This window comes from Mastigoproctus giganteus, unplaced genomic scaffold (genome assembly GCF_048544385.1).
Source record: "Mastigoproctus giganteus isolate SK-2022 unplaced genomic scaffold, ASM4854438v1 scaffold_15, whole genome shotgun sequence".
In the NCBI taxonomy this organism is placed as follows: Eukaryota; Metazoa; Arthropoda; class Arachnida; order Uropygi; family Thelyphonidae; genus Mastigoproctus; species Mastigoproctus giganteus.
In genome coordinates this window covers 4171402-4193722 of record NW_028328292.1, presented here as the reverse complement: position 1 = coordinate 4193722, position 22321 = coordinate 4171402, and the positions used below count along the sequence as shown (strand labels likewise).

At 35.8% G+C, this 22321-nt stretch overlaps 1 protein-coding gene across 2 annotated transcripts in view; it reads right to left on the bottom strand.

The window, feature by feature from the left end:
• Wdr37 (WD repeat domain 37) overlaps positions 1-22321 on the bottom strand; it is a 224605-nt gene that overhangs the window by 134098 nt on the left and 68186 nt on the right. For both annotated transcript variants that reach the window (XM_090389395.1, XM_090389396.1), the window contains exon 3: positions 14489-14559. In XM_090389395.1, coding sequence (XP_090245521.1) covers positions 14489-14559 — 71 coding nt within the window. The remainder of the gene's footprint in view (positions 1-14488; positions 14560-22321) is intronic.

Below are 22321 nucleotides of genomic sequence, written 5' to 3'. Positions count from 1 at the left end.
ATTTATGCCCTCTGAGGTGATTATTCTGAGCAAGATGAAGAATCCCATTGGCATTGAGCATGCTCAAACCATTCAAAGCCTTATACACCTCTATCAGATCACCTCGCCGGTGCCTAGTCTCCAGACTCTGTAATTTGCAAAACTTAAGCCTTTCTTCATATCGTAAGAGCAACCCTTTGTTCCATTCACTAATCTTGTTGCCCTTCTCTGTACCTGTTCCAGCAGCTCTACATCCTTCTTGAAATGAGGCCTCCAGACCTGTATACAGTACTCAAGATGTGGCCTAACCATTGCCTTATACAAGGGAATAATCACCTCCTTATCCCTGCTAGAAAAATTCCTGTATATCATTGACAAGACACCATGAGCTACTCTTGCAGCTCGTCTGCACTGCTCAGAGAACTTCATATCTGCCTGCACAATTACCCCCAGGTCCTTTTCATTCTCCACCACTGTCAGTGTAGTACCACAGAGTTGATACGTTGCTCTGGGGTTACTGTTTCCCATATGTAGTACTTTACATTTGTTAATGTTGTTAAACTTCATTTGCCACCTCTCAGCCCATCTGTTCAACCTTTCCAGATCCTGTTGCAGCAGCATAGCGTCAGTAGTGTCCTTAACAACTCTGCCAACCTTTGTATCATCTGCAAACTTGGACATTAAACTTGATATCCCATCATCAATATCATTCATAAACACCAAAAACAACAACGGACCCAACACTGAACGCTGAGGAACTCCACTGATAACATTAGTCCACGTTGAGCAGTGTCCATTGATTACCACTCTCTGTCTTCTGCCACTCAACCATCCCCTTATCCATAGCAGCAATTTGCCTCTAATGCCACACTGCTCCAATTTGTGCAGCAGTCTTCCATGTGCAACAGTATCAAAAGCCTTTCTAAGATCCAAATATATAATATCAAAGTTATTCCCTGCATCCAGTTCTTTTGTGACTACATCATAGTATCCAATCAAATTGGTCAGGCAAGACCTGCCCTTAACAAAACCATGCTGCATCTGAGCTATAACTGAATTCTTGTCTAGATGATCCTGCAGTGCTTCTTTAACCAGTGCCTCCATTAATTTACCTAGAACAGAAGTTAAACTAACAGGTCTATAATTACTTGTGTCAGCCTTTGATCCTCCTTTGTGAATTGGGGTTACATTTGCACATCTCCAGTCTATGGGTACCTCCACTGAGTCCAAAGAAGCTCTCATAATTATGGCTAGGGGTTTGCTTACTTCCTTTGCTGCCTCCTTTAATATAACTGGATAGATCCCATCCACCCCAGGTGCCTTTTTTATGTTTATCCTCAACAATCTCTCCTCCACTTTCCTCTCAGTTATTACAAAATCATCCAGCTTACTGCCAATGTTTACTTTACCTACATCATTCTCCTTCCTGAATAACTCCTCATGCGTGAATGTAGATGCAAAATACTCGTTTAGATTGTTAGCCACCTGAGCAGGATCCTCAACTGTTGAACCATCAATATCCAGTGGACCAATCTGATTCATCCCTTTCCTTCTTGAGTTTAAATATGTATAGAACTCTTTTCTGTTTTTCTTTGCATCCTTTGCCAAGGATTTTTCGTAGTCTGCCTTTGCCTGCCTAATCTCCTTTGTGACTTGGTTACAGACCAACTTATATCTATCATAGGCTTCCATGTCACCCATTAATTTGTATGTATCCCATGCATTTTTCTTCTCTGCCACATGTCTCATTAGTTCATCTGACAACCATTTAGGCCTAAACCTTGAACAATATTTCTTAGTTGGTATGTAAAGCCTGGTAGCCTCCAATATTAGTTCCTTGAATGCTTCCCATTTTGAGTTTGCTGTTGGTAATGTCATCAGTTGGTCCCACTGTATAGAATTTAAATACTGTCTCAGTCCATCATAGTCGCCTTTACGAAAACAAAAACCCTTCCCTTTACCTCTGATGGTAGTTACCTCCTTGAGTAAATCCCACTTCAACACACTGTGATCACTGCCACCTAGTGGTTCATTTATCTGCAGATTCTTAATGCATGAAGAATCACTACTGATAATCAGATCAAGAGTATTGCTCCCTCTTCTTGCCTCACGAACATGCTGATGTAGAAAACAATCATCCAATAAATCCACAAAAGCCTTGCTAGTGTGCGAGTGACCAACCCACAAATTCCAGACAAGAATGGTCATGGGCAATTTTCTTGTGTGCCATGAATACATTACTTATATGTCTTGCAACATGTATTCCAAGGTCAGTCTAGTACATAATTGTAGTTCAACTGACGATTGTTTTGTGCGTGCAAGATGTAAGGTATGTAACAACTTAAAACTTGGTGTATTGCTAGATGAAATTGAATCACTGAAGAAGCAAGTAGATACCCTAAAGAAAAATAAAACTTGGGGCTTGTCAATCAGGATTTCAGCATCTAGTGGCCTACTACTCCTGATTCAAGCTTCAAGGGAGAACAGTCAAGTTCGAACCTTCTAATTGAAATAATATAAATTCTATTTTCAGGTAAAGGTTTTTTTTTTTTTTTTTTGAAATAAGGACAGGTGGACTAGAACCAGGGTATGTCTCCCAGGAGTTAAAATTTAAGTGCTACCAACAGGATTTTATTTTATTTTTTGGAAACTAATGTGGAAACTAATGACAATTATACACCAACTGACGATTTGGATGATTTGTTGAATAAATATAAAACCATGCTGAAAAATGCTGAGTTAGGTCAGAGTGAGTGAGTGTGTGCAGACTATTATGAAATATTGGAATAGATGTAAAAGGTATGTCAGATCAGATTAATGCCATCAATCGTAGATTTAACATTACGTCAGTCTGTAATTGTGGTTTGTGGTTTGGATTTTATTGGTGCATTAGCATCTAAGGCTATAATGCGCCAAAACCAGGTAATATATAAAAATTTAAAAATTTATCCTTTCAGTGACCTAAGTAGTTAGGCCACCATGTCCAGATATATAATAAAAAGCTTATCAATAAAAGAAATAACAATAACGTATAAATTTTAAATACGAGTAAAAACCTTTATTGATTTAAAAAAGCTAAAAACAGCAGACACATTGTCATTGTCAGATAAAATCTGACTGAGTGTATATGGCTCAGTCAGATGATTAAAAGCGGTAAAACGGATATTGCTAAAATCTGAACATTCGATTAAAAGGTGTCTAATTGATAAAATTGTGCCACAAGACTCACACATAGGAGGGTCATCAGCCCTCAGCAAAAAAGAATGTGTCAGATGACTATGTCCTATGCGGGTCCGGGCAAGAACAACTTCCTCCTTACGATTCCTGCGCAGACTAGACTGCCACGGTTCAATTACAGGCTTTATTTGATATAATTTATTCGCAGTCTGTCTATTCCATGAATTCTGCCATTGGGAGTGTATCTTTTCATTATTATTTTATTATTTGCCTGTAGTCTGTATAGGGGACTGACAGGCAGCGATTATTACTGGGAATTGCTGATTTGGCTGCGGTGTCAGCCAAATCATTTCCCCAGTCTGTAATTAATTACTATTGTAAGAGTATAATTGGCACAATTGGTAATATAAAATAGAATTTTACATTTTATATTTTTATTTTATTGCCAATTATATGTTTATTTCTAGGGTATAGCAATGTAAACCAACACAGGCTATCTTAGTTTTTATAGGTTCTTTTGGCCTTATGGTCCGCTGAGTACTTTTATGCCAATGTTTTAATACACTTTGAGTACCTATACAGTACCAATTATATCCTTACAATAGTAATTACATATACTGTACTTATATTTTATTCTCTTCCCTCCCTGTTGGTTTGATTGTTACGTATAATTTCACAATTTTCGCTCTTCTGTCTTGCCATGCTGCTGGAATTTTTATTTCAATCATTATTCTCACTTAAGTTTATATATATATATATGTAGGTAAAAGGTATCTATTTTGTAGAGACAATACATTTGAAAAACAGGTGGTGCAAGAGTTTTTACCAGTATAATTGAGGAGACCTTAAGATCTCAGGAAAAACTACTTGGAGGGGAGCGGGGGAAAATTTTTCTACAACCATATTTTTTTTGCTATATGGAAAAAAATTCTAAACAATGTAGATACATTATAAGCACAAATTAAAGGAAGATTATTAGTATTAATAGTGGCAAATGATGAAGGAAAACAAGTTTATATAGCATTAGCCAAAAAAAAAAAAAAAAAAAAAAAGAAAAACCTTCTCACTTCCTCTATCCATTCCCTCCAATAGTCTGTTTAGTTCTGCCTTGAATTTATTCAATCTATCAACTTCCACAACAGATGGAAGTTTGTTACAGCAATAAACCACTTGCTGGCTAAAGGCAAACTTCTGTAGATCTATCCTGTAACTGTCCTTACTCAATTTGAATTTGTGCTCCCTGGCGTGCATGGTCTAAGCAAGAGGAAGAAACCCATCAACACTGAGCTTGCTCAATTCATTCAAAGGCACCTGCACAGGTGCCAAGTCACTAGATGCTGCAATTTGCAGAACTGAAGCCTTTCTTGGAAAGAGCACCCTTTTGTTCCACTCACCAATCTAGTTTCCCTTCTCTGTATTCATTCTAGTAGCTCTACATCCTTGCTAAAATGAGGTCTCCAGACCTGTATGCATTACTCATAAGATATACCATGACCACTGCCTTATACGATGGGATAATTACCTGCTTATCACTGCTAGCAAAATTCCTTTATATCATTTATATCAGACAAAACCCCATCAGCTATACTGGCAGCCTCTCTGCGCTGCTCAGATCACTTCATATCAGATTGCACAATTACCCTTTTCATTTTCTGCAACCCTGAGTATAATACTACACATTTGATACAATACTCTGGGTTTACTTCTACCCATATGCAGTACCTTGCATTTGTCAATGTTCAACTTTAACTGCCATTTTTCACCTCATCTGAAGAAGTTTTCTAAAGCTTGTTGCAGCAGCATACCTTCATTACTGTCATTAACCACTCTGCCAATCTTTGTATTTGCCTGACATTAAGCCTGAAATACCCTCATCAATGTCATTAATAAATGCAAAAAACAATGGGCCCAGCACAGAACCATGGGATATTCCACTAATAAAATTAGTCCATGAAGAGCAGTGTCCATCGAAAACCACTGTCTCCTCCCACTCAACCATTCCTTTATCCATAGCAGTAACTTTCCCTTAACGCCACACTGCTCCAATATGTACAGCAGTTTTTTTACATGCAACAATATCAAAAGCTTTCCTGAAATCCAAGTGTATGAAATCAAAATTATTTTTTGCATTCAGTTCCTTTGTCACTGCACCATAGTCACCAATCAAACTGGTCAGGCAAGATAAGATACCCCCTTAACAAACCCATGCTGTGATTTAATTGTACCTGCACTCCTGTCTAGATGGACCTGCATTACTTCTTTAACCACTGACCCCATTATTTTTACCCTAACACAGAAGTTAAGCTAACAGGTCTTTAATTAATCAATCGCCCTTTGATTCCCTCTATGTGAATTGGGGATACATTTCCATCCCATGGATATATCACAGGGATCTGTGATAAAATATACAAATAAACATTCAGAATGTATTAGCATAGGCACATGATGCAAGAAAGCAAGCTTATATAGCATCAATCAAAAAAAAAAAAAAAAAAACACCTTATTTCGCCCATCCACTTGCTCCAAATGTTTGTCATGTTCTGCCTTGAATCTATTTAAGCTATCAACTTCTACAACAACAGATGGAAGTTTGTTCCACCTATCCGCTACTATCAACTACCCGCTGGCTAAAGGCAAACTTCCACACATCTATCCTACAACCGTCTATCCTCAATTTGAATTTATGCCTCTCAGGTGATTATTCTGAGCAAGAGGAAGAATCCCATCAGCATTGAGCATGTCAAACCATTCAAGGCTTTATACACCTCAATCAGATCACCTCGCAGGTGCCTAGTCTCCAGACACTGTAATCTGCAAAACTTAAGCCTTTCTTCGTAAGAGCAACCTTTTGTTCACTAACATTGTTGCCTCCTTCTCTGTACTCATTCCAACAGCTTTACATCCTTCTTAAAATGAAGCCTCCAGACCTGTATACAGTACTCAAGGTGTGGTCTGACCATTGCCTTATACAAAGGGATAATCACCTCCTTATCCCTGCTAGAAAAATTCCTGTATATCATTGACAAGACAAGACAGTATGATAGAATTGTCACCATGAAATGTAACATCTATATTTAAATTTCTTTCTATGCACTGCATGCTGTTATGCTTGTTTGCAAATGTCTGATCACATCATGTTTCTCATCATTTGAAATATCATATTTACATATAGTACAGAAAGGAAAACCTGTTACCTTTTTCTGATTTTTACAGTACACAGAAAATCTTGTTTAAGTGTCTTCTGAAATTTTGCATTTCTTTGAGATTTTACTGAAGGACATTATTAATTAGCTTTGCACAACGCAAGTAGAAAGAAATGACTGCGCATACAGAACAATGCTATCATCATTCACATTTGCATTTTGCAAATTAGACTATCAGAGTACACCTGATAATCAATCATTAAAGAAAATAACCAGAAATTTGCAAAATTAGAGGGGGGGGGGGAACTAACTAGTTTTATTATTTTGTTGTGAAAAGAAAAAACAGAAAACCTGAGTGGTTTTCAAAAATACTAACTCTTTGTCACGAACTATATTACGATGGTGAAACAGAGAAGGGTTAAATCAAATAAAAGCACCAGTAAGAACACCAGTATTAGCGGAGAATTTAGAAGATAGAGCGATCTGCTGTCATCTGCAAACTGGATACCCAATTACAAAAAAACAGTTCTCAAACCACAAAATGGAAGCTTATTTAGAAGACCTTTATGCCAAACATGATCAAATGCCTTTGAAATGCAAGAGCAACTGCTTGATTTTCACCAAACATTTCTTAAATTTGTTTATAGATGGGTAACATAAGCCAGAATATCACTGATGGATCGACGCTGAAGGAATCCATATTAGCGATCATCGATCAGGTAAAAGGTTTCTAGATATTTTAAGAGTTCACAGTTAATTGATTTCTCCGTTACTTTAGAAAGAGTAGAAGTCAATACAATGAGATGATAACTTGATGGAAGGGATTTGTCACCCTTTTTAGGAATTGGCTGGGATAAGAGCAAATTTCCAAGCAGAAGGAAAAGACCTTTGGAATAAAAAAGTGAGAAAAAGCTGACACGGAACAGGAAAAAGTTCAAAAGCACAGGTTTTGAGAACAAGTGGACAAATACCATCAGGATCTAGAGCTTTCTTAACATCTTCAAAATCCTTCTGAGATCCTTTTGACAAAAGACCACAGAAGGCACTGAATGGAGTGTACAGTCAGTCCTCGTATAACGTGTTTACACTACATGAATTCGATCATACACGATTTATAAATAGGGGAACGATATCTTATATAACGCGAACCGAATTCTCTTATGCATGATTTGCCTTTGTTTTTACAAGAAATGGCAGTCGAACGTGGAATCACCCCAAGTGAAGGCAACACGATAGGAATGAAGAGAAGATTCTGAAAATGTATTTATGTTTTTTATATCAGTGAAGGGGAAACACATTTCATCATATTAACGTAAAAACCAACACAATTCCACCTATCGGTATAATCGCAAATTCGATTAGATCGAGTTTACTACCAGTTTATAACAGATTCCACTAGCAGAAACGCAACTGGAAATTGTTTTTATTGTTTTATGGTAGTAACCCCTAGAAATGTGCTTTAGTAAAATGTATCTCTGCCTTTACAGTGTTGTTTATTCAGTTGCTACAGCTTTGTTTATGTGTATCAAGCGTGCCTCCTCGTTTTGTAATTGTGCTTTATTCCCTAAATGAGTAAAATACTTAAAAGGTGTGAAAAGGAAGCGTCCTGGTGAAGACACTGCAGATTCAGAGAGAAAAAGAAAAGCAATTATCGATAAACAAGGCGGCCTGGGTCAAAAATTCTTACCCTGGAAAATTTGTAGCGGCCTCATTAGCATTTATGGCCAAAATCACACCGACCTCCGGCCCACCGGGGTTTCCCCGGTAAGGCTTATGGCCAGTCCGCCTCTGAAACACTTGAGCGAAATGAAAGACCATGTGATATTGCACGTGATACAGACCTAAATGAGGCAATGCCGAGAATTACAAAGAATGCAGAGAAAATAAAAACAACTTTTGTAGCAGGAACAACTCAAAGTGTAATTAAAATCCATTAGATTAAGACACAAAGAATTGGAAGAGATGGAACGGCTGTCATCTGTTTGGATAGAAAATCAAACAAAAAACAAGTTTGCTTACGATAGAAGCAAAAGCATTAGCAATATTTTATTACGTAATAGTCGGAATTGGCTGGGATAAGAGCAAATTTCCAAGCAGAAGGAAAAGACCTTTGGAATAAAAGTGAGAAAAAGGTGACACGGAACAGGAATAAGTTCAAAAGCACAGGTTTTGAGAACAAGTGGACAAATACCATTATTTATTGTGTTTAGTAATGTTTTGGTTACAAATGTGTGTTCAATCTTGGGTGGTCGGCACCTAACCCTATTTTTCCCATAGGGCCTGTTGTTTACATTGCACAATTTTGCATTGCACGAGGGTTTCTAGGAACACAACTATCGTGCTATACAAGGACTGACTGTACTGGGAATAGTATGAGGTGGTTTACCAAGATCATCAATACAAGGGTTAGAAGAAAAGTAGCATGCCGGCAGGTCATCATTATCTTTGGCTGAAGTGGCAGTAGAACCATCTGGTTTTGATAGAGGTGGGAATAGAGATGGGCAAAAGTTGCAGCCAATAGCTTTGGCAAGAGACCAGAATGCTCAACTACCATTTGGACAAGAGGCAAGTTTTCTAATCAGGTTTTGATAGCCTGCTCAATATCGAGTTTGGACCTGATTAAAGAAACTCCTTTATAATTGTTCTGAGCTTTGGTGTAGGCAGAAAATAAACCTGCCAATTTGGATACAGGCCAATTGTGATATACAACATTCTTACCTTGAACAGCCTTAGTACATTTATTGGAAAACCAAGGTTTAGATAAAGGATGAAATTTTAAGGTAAGAGTGTGGAAGAAAGAATTTCATCCCTACAAGAATAATTTCACTGACACAATCTAAGCAAACGAATGTTGACATCAGAAGACTTGAAACAGTAATCTGACCAAGGAAAAGAAGAAAGAAAAGAAACCTTGAGGATCATCCCATTTTGTATTATTGTAATGTAATTCAAAATATTGTATTATTGTAATTAAAAAAAAAAAAAAAAAAAATGAGTTTGAGAATGGCCCCAAGAGAAAGGCTCCTTTGGAAATGAGATCATCACAAAGTTGTGATCTGAATTGCCTAGAGGACCACTCACCTTGGCCGTGTACTTAGAATTGTCGTTTGTGAGAAAAAGATGAAGTGTGTTGGCTGTATGGTTTGGAATGTCTCGTATTCTGGAAGGTAAATGAACAATCTGTGCAAGGCCATCAGTAATTGCAAAAGCCTCATCATCTTAACCAGATGGGTCCGGGGTGACTAGAAAATGGAAACCAGCTGGAGTTGTGAACATTAAAATCACCAAGGAAAATTACCTCACCCTTAGAAAAGTTAGACTGGAGAAAGTCAAGTTTCAAAGAGAGGAAATCAAATACAGTGGAACTTCTCTATTACGAACTTCTATTTAACGAATTTCTCTATATTACGAATTTTTTCGCAAAACATTGCACCTTGAAACGAAATTACATGTAAAATTAACTCCACATAGCAAAGTGTTAGTTTCTCTATAACGAATTTTTAAAAAAATTAGTAAAAGCATTTTTGAAGATTTTCAAGCATTTACTGATAAACAGCCGCTCTTTCCTTCGGAAATTGCGCATTAGCATCTGAAATTAAATAATCATCCTTTTATTGAACACATGTGGCCATTGCCGCCCGTAGGAGGGTCTTTGTTTCATTTTTGTTACAGTTATTAAACCAAATCGGTTTTCTTAAAAGTGGTCGTAAACTTTACAATAAATAGGGTAGATTTGTAAATTGATGTTGGCTCAGGGGAAAACGAAATTCACTGCGGTAAACCTTTAGAATGCTGCGGCGGCAATACATAGAATGCTACCATAGTCGGTTTTTAGTAACGCCTACTGAGTGACATTCGCTTCTCACCTCAATTGTACCAAGTGACCTTCCTGTCAATCATTATACGATATGTCCATTCTCATCTAACTGGACTCCCAGTAGATGGTTTTCATGATTTTTTTTAATTTCGTTCGTCATCAATCACATAGGCTATATGCTCTTGTATTTTTTTTTTTTTTTTTTTTTTCTGAAAAGTAACATACAGCATACATTAATCATAAATTTTCTTTCATGTATATATGAATGAAAGCAGAATAAAAGAAATTCACAGTCGTATATTTCTTCAAAGTGATTGATAGGAAAGGTCACGTGATACTGTTGAATTGGCAAGCGAACGTCACTGAGTAGGCGGTACTAACAATTCACTATAATTATGGCCAAAGCAGCGAAGTTTGCGGTGTATGTATCAGCAAGAGCTGCAGTAGAGTAATTTTTACAATTGTGGAAACAATGTTGAAGAGAAAATGTTTAAGTATTAATGATAAAGGAAAGATTGTTATGATATTGACCAGGGTCTTAAGAAAAAAGATGTTGTGGAGAAATATGGCATACCTGCAAGCAGCTTATCTAGGATTTTAAAAAAATTGAGAATCAATTTCAAATGCAATTGAAGGAGGAGCAGACAAGAAGCGAATTAAGTTGTGTATATACGAAGATGTTGATAAAGCTGTTCTAAAATGGGTGCAAATGATACGTGAAAAGAATATCGCAATATCAGGCCTAATAATTAAGCAAGAAGCTCTGAAATTTGCACAGTCCCTTGGACATACAGAATTTAATGCGAGCACTGGGTGGCTAGATAAATTTAAGAAGCGCCACAGAATTCCGGAAAAGGTTATTTGTGGAGAAAGTGTTAATGTAAGCGAAGAATATTGCAACAGTTGGAGGAACAATACCTTAAAGAAGATTTTGGAAGAATATGAGCGTATTTAAGGATGTTTTTAATGCTGACGAAATGGGTTTACTCTTGAAATGTTTACCAAATAGAACACTTGCTTTTAAGGATGATAAATATTTTGGCGGAAAACAAAACAAAGAAAGAATCACTGTGCTAGTTAGAGCAAATATAACAGGAAGTAAAAAATTAAGACTTTTAGTAAAATCTTTTAGGAAAATCAAAAAATCCAAGATGTTTTACAGGCACAAAATCTTTGGAAGTTGACTACACCTTTAATAAAAAAAAGCATGAATGACAAGTGATATTTTTGAAGAATGGATATTAAAACTAGACAAGCGTATAGCAAAAGAAAAAAGGAAAATCGTGTTGGTAACTGACAACTGTCCAGCACATCCTGCCAATATTTCTGCCAAATTTAAAAAGTGCGAAGTTGTTTTTACCACCAAATGTAACGTCAAAACACCAGCCAATGGACCAAGGCATTATTAAAAATTTTAAATTTCATTATCGAAAGAGAATAATAATGAAGATTGTCAATGCGTCAATCAATATAATGAAGATTGTCAATGCATCAATCAATTGTCAATAGAAACTTGGAGGTTACAATTAACCTTAGAGATTGCATCTCTGAACTGGTAAAAGTTTGGATAAACGATGTCACCGAATACACTATTCAAAATTGTTTTTCGAAAGCAGGATTTGCATTGAATACAGAAGTCGAACAACAACTGGACGAACAAGATGAACTGCCCCTTTCACAACTGAAAAACTTTTGGACATTAGAATTGTCCGGAAACATCGAAAATGAAATAACACTGGATAGTTATGTTTATGTAGATCAAGATCTGACTACGGCAGAACATCCAAATGAAGATGAAATACTGCTGTACAGTGTTAGATGCGACGATGATCACGAAGAAATTAATGATGATGCTGAAGATGCATCAGAACAACCCACAGAAAAGCCAACTCGCGAAGAAATGATGAACGCTTTTAAAACGGTTCATATGGGCTACAGTTTTGTGAAAATGTTCCTGATAATGTTTTTAATGCTCTGAACAAATGTGAGGTTTTCTTTGAGAATCAGACATTTTTTAATCGTACTGTGCAAACAAAAATTACAGATTTTTTTTTAAATTTGTAATATTTACCGGCGAAAATTGTGTAAACGTAATTTAAATAAGTGTTTTTGAAATAAAATACATTAAAAATAAATGTAGATTCGTTTTCATTTTCTAATTAGATAATTTCTAATAAAAAAGATATTCTCTGTATAACGAAATTTTTCTATAACGAATTTTTTTGCTGAATTTATCGAATTCGTTATAGGGAAGTTTCACTGTATTTCCAAATGATTAGTGGAGTTGGGAGAATGATAGAGGTAACAGAAGAATCTGACAGAATGTGGTAGAGAGATTTTAAGCAAGAGATCGAAAAGAGGAGATTCCAAATTACTACATCTCTGACAGATATTCAATAGTAAGAAAATACGGAGAGGACATGCTGTATGAAGTAATGGAATTTCTGGATATGGTGTACACATGTCAAGAAAATAACCAGCTCCTTAACATAAAGTGGGCTCGACAATGCCTCCCACATACACACTACCCGGACTCGCTCCAGTCATTATCTGGCAGAGTAGAGGCTGCAAGATTATACACTAGCCGATCTGAAAGCCTCCTAGAGAGTTACCAATATGTTCGGTCCGGCGGCCTATCCAGCAGCCAGCCTGTGAACACAGTTTTAGAGCTGTACCATCAAATTGTAAGGAAGATTGGATCTCGCCAGAATGTCCATAACCTCAAAAGACAACAATCACACTGCATGATGGAAGAGACTTTCCAAAAACTTTTCCAACCTTTCCAAAAAACTTAAATCCGAGTAACAATCATATACTCCCTCATCAGAGCACAAAGTGCATTCACCTCTGGTTTTGGTGCATTATAGCCTTAGTTGCTAATGTGTCAGTAAAATCCAAACCAATCAACCAACATTCACCTTGGTCCTATTATTCGTAAGCTCAACATAAGCATGTGGTTTCTTGCATCACAGATTCTAACATTTTGTTTATTACTACTCCATTCAAATGAAAAATGCACTCACTTCTGTTTGTTATTGTTATTTGGGTTTTAGGAGCATTAGCAAATAAGGCCGTATTGCTCCAGGGATATGCAATGGTCATTCCCTGACCTTTCCGCATCCTCCGTATTTGGTAGTCATGGGCTCGAACCCCAGTCTAATCAAGAAGTGTGTGCTACACACTGCTGCTCCTGCCCACCTGGCTACGGAGGCACCCACTCATTTCTGAAGTTGACTGTTGGCAAAATCTTCCTTGTTCACTTGACAAAATTCTGATACATAAGTCATTACAGTTCCTTTTGTCATCATTATTGCCTCTGACAGCTTACAGCACTTACAGCTTGTAGTTTTAAGCTGAGCAGTTTTCCAAAGGTTCATCGGGGCTGGGGTACTAAAAAATGGCAACTAACTTGCTATATTGATTTTCTAGGATTTGGAATGAAAGTTGCACTCAAGTTTTCTACAATTACATCATTGATAAAGTCTTCAATTTTTGTACCAGGTAGCAGAGAGTAACCTGAAGAAAATTATTGTGCCATTCATAAAAGAAAGTATCTGCTGGTTTAGCTATTTTCCACATAATTTGTGAAAACTTTGTTGATCTTGCATTGCAGACTTTGATTGTTCCAAGAGAAAAATGAAATACATTTAATTATACTCTACTGAAAATTAACTTTTGTTGTTTAAATTACACATAGACAATGCCAGTAAGACTCATATAGTAGTCATCAGTAAAACCTTCAAAACCTGTAAACAGCTCAGCTTACATTCAGCTCTTGGTATGTTTTACTATATTCAAAATGCACAAAGTTACAAGCTTAAAGTAACTTAAGCTTAATGAGAGAAATTTTAGCTGCAGGTTTGAAATCTCTCAAAATTAGCCATAACCATATACTTTTATATATATCAAATACAGAAAAAAAAAATAGTTTGACGACATTTTTTCTTGAACACATTTCTGTTATGTCAAAAAAATTCCAGTGTAGAGCGAGGATTCTGATTGCACCATCAGAAGTTAACTGCTGGCTAACAAGAAACCAACATACTTAGCAAAGCATTTTTTTTAATCCAGGTATATATACACACACACACACACACACCTGGATTAAAAAAATATATAGATATATATATATATATATATCTTTAGTTTCAGCTTAAATAAGTCTTTTACTACACAAATTAATTTTGTCATTTCTACACAGCAAAAAAGTCTGGGTGCAATAACATTTCAGCATTGGCTATCCAGCTTCCATACCACTATAATTGTTCCAATTAAAATATTACATCAGTGACAAAATCAAAAATCCTTAACACTTAAAAAAACACACCATCAGAGATACAGATTAAAAAATGAGTGTATATTACATACTTACAAGCTATGTTTTCGGCATAAATAGCTTCAAATTCTTTTTCAATCTGGCTAAAAAGGTCATATAGCCTGCCTCTGTCAATATATAAACAATACACACTTTATATAGTAATTAAAAGTTTATTACAAACAAATCACAAACATTAAAAAAAAAATGAGAAATCATTTTTATGTCATGGGATAAGAATAAATAAACATGAATTTCATTTGGCTTCCACACTGCACATTCTCATATGAAATGCAACAGTAACCTACCAATATGCTGTTATTATAGTTCATGCTCAAAATGCAATGTTTCATTACCTGTGTGTAAAAAACTGATGTTTGTAACTTAAGCAAAAATGATGTGCAAAACCCACTGATAGATAATTCAATACCAGAGTATTCCCTGGTTATAGTGCAAGTATAAGAGGACCTGTAGACACCATCATTATAATGCACTGCTGCATAAAAGAGGTCACACTACCATGCAATGTATAATATCTAATGCTGGTTCTTAATTTAATTGTTGTCTAGATTACGTTAAAGGTAACAAAAAATACTGTGATGATAGAGAGCAACATCTATGTCTATATAATACATAAATAAAATATAAGATGAATTAAAGAATAAATTAACATGCAAAAACTGGAAATTAGTAAGTATATACCAAATACAAATAACAGAGTATAGAAATTACAGTAATGTCATGAAATTAAAATTATAAAAAAAATAAATAAAAAAACATTAACATTATAATATTTAATATTAAAAATAGAAAGAACATCTTTTTAAGTAACTCACCTCACTGTCTGTTGGGTTAAATGATCATAAAAAGATAGATAAAAAAATTAACTTATGAGCTATAAGTTAGTTTAAAAATCACCTTATTCATCCTGAAATTCATTTCAGTTGATGCATGTCTATTTTTAAAATTGAAAAAAAAAAAAAAAAAAAAAAAAACTAATTAAAACTGAACTTAATTTGCTTAACAGTGAAATCTGAGAGTTACTTCTTTAAAGACAGTTCTTGATCACAAGATCAAGAAGTATGTCTTGTGAAAAGATGATAGAGGGAGTTATTTCTTCAAAGAAGTAACTCCTTCCAGATTTCATCATTAAGCAAATCAAGTTCAGTTTATCATCAGTTTTATTTAGGTTTAAAAAACAGGCATACTTTGATTGGAATGGATTTTCATGATGAATAAGGTTGGTTTTTAAATAAACTTAAACAGTAACTAGCAGCCATTGGGCTATAATTAATGACGGCATTTTAATATTTTTTGTAATGAGTTTTCTTTAAGTTACTTTCTTTAAGAAAGAAAGTAACTTAAACATGTCAAAAGAAAGTAAAGGTAATAATAGTTCATTTTTTTCTTTAAAGTTTGTAAAATTAGTTTTAAAAAAATGCAAATTCAAAATTTTCAAAGATGCTAATTGCAAAAGTTTTACCATTTCCACAATGTGGAAACTTCCAAACCCTGTTTTGCATCATTTTCAAGTGGAACATCAGCAGGTTCAATGTAGTCAGCTTCTCATTCTTGGTCACCACTTTGGTAGATCATTTGCAATATTTTCATCAGAATACTTGGCACACAATTTCATCCTTGTCAACATCCAACCAGTGTTCAATCTGAAGTTATGATATCTGAATCTCTGAGATCATCTCTTATCTCAAGGACTTAAGATTTACCTGTGACAGAAATCCACATTATCACTAGTCAATTTCTGTTGTTTCAATACGCTTAAGTATGCTGCCCAAATTTTCCAACTGCTAATTGTTGCCAGCACACGTTCACACAGTACACCTCGCATGACTACCATACCAGGCATCCTTTAATTTTATACTATCGTTTTTCAACTGAAGAAAGGCAACCTATGCCTGAAAGCTATCAATGTATATTTATTTTATCTGTCTTCAATTTTAATAAACCGTTCTAAGAAGTGTAAAAACTTTGAGAAAATGTAGAAGAAATGCTAATGAAACATTAAGAGGAGAGATCTAATAGACCAAAAGAGACTATGACTAGGAAGACGGACAGAAAACGTTGAAGAGAGAGAAGCAAGATAGGAAATGAGAAGACGGGCGAAATAGCGCAGGACTAATCAAATAGAAGTACCGGACGTGAATAATCAACAAGCTGTAATTAATATGGAAGAGCATGACATAGGAAATGTGTGTTAAAACTGAGTATTGCAATTCAAGATATTGGGGATCCGAGTTAAACATATCAAATAAATACACTAAATGCTGTCATGATGGAAAGGTTTCACTTGATCCACTGTCCAAGACACCTACTCTATTACAAGAGCTGCTTACAGGCAATACACGTGAAGCAAATAACTACAGAGAACATATACGAGAATACAACTCAGCAATGGCATTCACATCAATGGGTGCAGAGATTAAATCACTGCCTGGAAATGGTCCATACTGCTTTAGAATACAAGGCCAAATTTACCATTTGGTCTCACCGCTATATTCAAACAAGGCAAATAAGCCAGGATATGGACAACTTTATATTTTCGATTCTGCTGAAGCAATAACAAAACGGCTTAAAAAAAAAACAAAACAATCCAACCAAGAGTGTACGGCCGAAATAATGCAACAATTGGACGAGATGGTGAAGAGACGATATAATGCACCTACATCCAAAACGGAGGTTGCTGCAATATTTGTTGGAGAAGACGGGGAACCACCTGAAAATTGAGACATATGTATACACCGATGAGCCAAAACATTATGACCACCTAATATGATGTTGGTCCTCCACGTGCAGCCAAAACAACTCATACCCGGCAAGGCATGGACGCTACAAGATTTTTTAAATGTGTCTTGTGGTATCTGGTACCAACATTTAACTAGCAGATACTTTAATTCCTGTAATGTCCATGGTTGAGATGCTGCAGATCGGAGTTGCTGTTCCAACATAAACTACAGATGCTCTATGGGATTGATGTCTGGAGAGTTGGAGGCCAGGCAATACCTGGAAGTTTTCCTCATGTTCCACGAAACAGTCTCGAACCATCCGGACAATGTGGCACGGTGCATTATCCTGCTGAAATACGGCACTGCCAGAAAGGAAGACTGTTGCCATGAAAGGGTGTACCTGGTCAGCAATGATGTTTAGGTAGGTGGTAGATGTCAGTGTACCCAGCACATGGATGACTGGACCCAGGGTATCCCAGCAAAACATTGCCCAAAGCATAGCACCGCCGCCACTAGCTTGTTTTTGTCCCACAGTGCATCCAGGCCCCATCACTTCCCCAGGTAAAAGATGCACAAGTACCCGGCCATCCACATTGTGCAACAGAAAACGTGATTCATTGGACCAGACGACCTTCTTTCCAATCACTCAAGGTCCAGTTTCGATGCTCGTGTGCCCATTGTAGGCGCTGTTGCCAGTGAACTGTGGTTAGCATGGGCACTCTGAGTGGCCTGCGGCTACGCAGTCCCATTTTAAGCAGGGTTCGATGTACTGTGTGTTGCGGCACATTACTCCCATCACAAGCATTCCAATTAGCGGCGAGTTGCACCACAGTTACCCTTCTGTTGACACGTACCATCCGGGAGAGCCTTAGCTTACCTCAAGCATCGATGAGCTTTGGTCATCCAACGCCTCAATGGCAGTTCGTGGGTTCCCCTCCTCAGGCCACTTTCGGTAGGTACTAACCCCAGCTGACAGTGAGCATCCCACCAGCCACGCCATTTCGAATATGCTCTGACTCAGTCATCTGGCCATTACAATTTGGTCTTCGTCAAACTCGCTCAAGTCCACTGCCTTTCCCATCTGAAGAACAAGAGTAACACTGATTAATGGAGCTCAGAATCAGGTGTTTTTTTATACAGTGTCCCGACCCACGCACGTGTTGTAGTTCACCTGCAGTTGCTTCGATTTTCATAACGACTCACTGGTGTATATCTCACAGGTGACTGCCGTAGAGAGAGATATCACCGTAAACAAGAATGGTGAAGACTGAAGGATCTAGATTAAACTATTTATGCCATAATCAGAGGGATGGTGTATGTTATGCTGGGTACATCTAGTTTCACTTTATCATCTCTAGGTATACATAGTCATTAGATAACCAAAAGCAGCAATTCTTTAAGTTCCAGACATTTCTTTATTAATTTTTGACAAATCAGTGGAATAAAAAACTCTTGTGAAACCATTCACAAAAGAGGTGCCTAGTCATCCAGGCATTTTGTTCTCTATTGGTGGCGGTTTCTTTTTTCTTTTTTTTTTTTTTTAAATACCAATGTCTCCTAATTTTTTTCAATGCAAAAAGGTGACAGCCTATGGGCACTAGGTTTAAAAATAGCAGTGTAATCCAATCCATGAAAGTAGATTTAATTCTACTTTCTCAAAAGCAGACTTTACGTCAAAGGATTTGCTCGGTAGCAACCAATAATAAAAGTTTCATTATAATTATACAAGTGTTCATCACAGTAGTCTTTTTGATTTATTATTCTTTACAATTCTTTTGGAAATTTTAATACATTTTCACTATACAAGATTTTAATCCCCCCCCATATAATTATTTCATGAATTCTGTGATGCTTTCCCAATTTCAAAGCCACCTCGCTGTAGCATGGAATTCCCCTTTACAATTTAAATACGAAAACTTCTCTGCTTGCATCTTGCCCTGAAATTGGTAAACCTAAACTCCTCTTCATGGACAAGCCATGTGTACAAGCAATCATCAATAGTTCTGTTCTTTAGAAACTTGTTTTCTTCCTCTTTATGCTAAAAGCATCATCTAATTTATCCAAGAAAAAGTTCCCTTATTAAAAACTTCACCATGCCTCATACATTGGGAATAACCACACTTTATTGACCAATGTTACAAGAAATACACAACTGAGGGGGGAAAAAAAAAAAAAAAAAGACTAATTTAAGGAGGGAAGGATGGGAATCCATGTTACATGCAATGGCACTGTAATTGGGTAGAATTATGCTGACCATCCCAGACAACTGTTTTACTATTATTAAAGATAGGGGGTGTGAAAAATCCAATTCAGATCCAGATGTCGCCTCCAAAAGTAAACAGATGGGATTAAAGCAAAAAATTGTAGGAATACATGTCCAACATTTTATGATATTAATTTAGTTCAGTATAGAAGTGTGTTGAATAATCATTCAAAAGTTAATCTTTTTTGATACAGTGGTTTACAACAAAACAACTTCCATCCACCTCTACTAAAAGAACTTCCATCCAAATCCAAACCTAATAAGAAAGGATTAAAGCAAAAAATTGTGAGAATGTGCTCACTACGTTATGCTAATTTAGTTCAATATAAAAGTTCACCTTCTTGATACAGTAGGTTACAATGAAAAAGCTTCCACTGACCTCTACTAAAACATGAATTATCAACTCAATCACCAGAGTCAAATCATACAACAATCAATGACAGTAATACCCATCTGCACAAAAATAACAGATAATTTCATGTTATGACATTGTTTCTTTTTAAACACAGAAAGGGAATAAAAACGTTTGTTCATTCAACTTAAAGAAAATAATAATGGCAGACAAAGTTTGTAAACCAAGTTTGTCTTCCTCTCCATCCTCAATAATCAAAATAACAGATCTCTAATATCACTAAAGGAACTGTTATTTTTAAAAATAACATGTGCTACGTTAAAAATATTTTCCACATGAGTATTTTTGATCCATTTTATTCATTTTATGCATATTAGTATCAACAAACACCACCACAATAATTTCCTGAAAAGCAAACTGAAAATAGACTAATAAAATTTCTGTTTGCAATTTGATTGAAACCAAATTTATCACATGGAGTATCTTCACCTATCAGGATGCTGAAGTATAACCTAATAGTCCCACATTAGATTTTACTTCAGGAATTAATTTTATCCACCATTTGATATAAGCATGCCTATTAATAACTTATTTGTTTACAGTCTGATCCAAGTCATATTTACATTATTTTATTGGGAGGGGGGAGTTAGGAATTCATCCTGATGGGAGTATTTTTTTGATCTGCTATCTAAAAACAGGTTGGACACCACTCAAAAAACATGTCCAATCTTTTCTAAACAGAAAAGTCTATTCAAACAAAATGTAATCTATTAGAAATTCTTATAATTTGCATATTGAAACAAAATTTACAATTGACTTGACAAAATTACATATGACTAGACAAAAAAAAATTGTATGGTTACTAAACTCATCATCTTTTGAATTAGTGTTATTGATAAACTGGAAATAACTTTGACTCAGAACTTGATTCGCTAAAAGAAATTGATTGCTGAATCAATATTATCAACAGCTTCTTTTTTAGTTCTATTTTATTATAACACTAAAGGGTTTTTTTTTTTAAACACAAAGTGAACATGTTAATTGTTATACAAATATTCAAAGTGAACATTTCTGCTAGAGTGATAGCAACATACATTTAAGTACTCCTTCAGTATAGTTTTACTTTTGATATACATCAATGAGTTTATCAAAACTGGAGTTATGGCCAAATGAAATCCAATAACATGTATGCACTCAGTGCAGTTAGCATTAGTAGAGGCATATGATACAAGAAAGCAAGCTTATCCAGCAAAAGTAAAAAAAAAAAATAAATAAATAAATATGCAGTTTTGTACAAAGTGCACTATGTATATTCTTTCATGAAGTCTTTGGATGCATACACTTGATGAAAATTAATATTTTTAAAATAACATTTAAAAAAGAATAACTTGGCGACTGAAGAAAATGAAAATATACAGCTCTTATTAGTAGTTATAAATACTTTTTATAATAAGAGTAGTAATATGTAGCATTCACCACATATTACTACTTTTATAAGTAGTAATATTTATAAGTAGTATTCACCACAACCACTGGACTATTTCTTGTAGCCTTCTAACATAATTTTGATATTAATAGGGAACTAATACAAGAACAAGAAAGCATGCATCAGCCAAAAAAAAAAAAAAAAAAAAAAAAAACAATCCTTCCTATATCACCTGACCATAACTAATAACAGTCTGTCTGGTTCTCCCTTGAATTTATTCAAATTATGCACTTCTACAACAGATGGAGTTGTTCCAACAGGGACAAAAATAGATGTAGTAGAGCGCACAACATCCTTTAAGTGCACAAAAGGTGATACTGTTGTACGTACTACACATTTACACCTATAATATTAAGAGCAGGAGATCTGAAAACTTACTTAACAAGTATAGGGCAGTGGAAAAAGCCAGGAGTTCGGATTTAAATTTCAGTGTCTGCAATTCTGCCCAGACGCGATAGAAGAGAATATATGTTTAGAGCCTTGTCAATCAATTTGGCCCTGGAGAGACTGTGCAAAGTTCAGGGTACAGAATTTTTCTCAGCGTGGTATGTGCTTGTTAACAGGAGAGAATGTTTTTACAGGGATGGGATACACTTAAACATAACGGGTGCAAGAATATTTGATGATGCTATCAAGGCAGTATCAGTGATTTGAAATAATGTTAACTTGAGGAGGACACACACTAACAGTTTAACAAGGGCCGCATGCAGAGGTGAAAGTGATTCATGCACTGCTTCTATCGGAACAGCCTGGAAAACAAGATGTCAGGATTTCAATCTCCGCTACAGGTCATCATGAAACAAATAAATCATGGGCTATGTTATGGTAACTAAGAGAAAGAACAAACATATGTATACTTGCATGTATACTAATGCTAGGAACACAGTATATAAATTTGATGAATCATTGTAGGTGCCACTATAGATGAATTTGAAGTAGTGATTAATCAACAAATGCAGACACTGTAGGGATATCAGAGACTGTGTCACTCAGACATAGGGATCCAGAACTTGAATAAAGGGAGTACAATGAGTACAGAAAGGGCAGA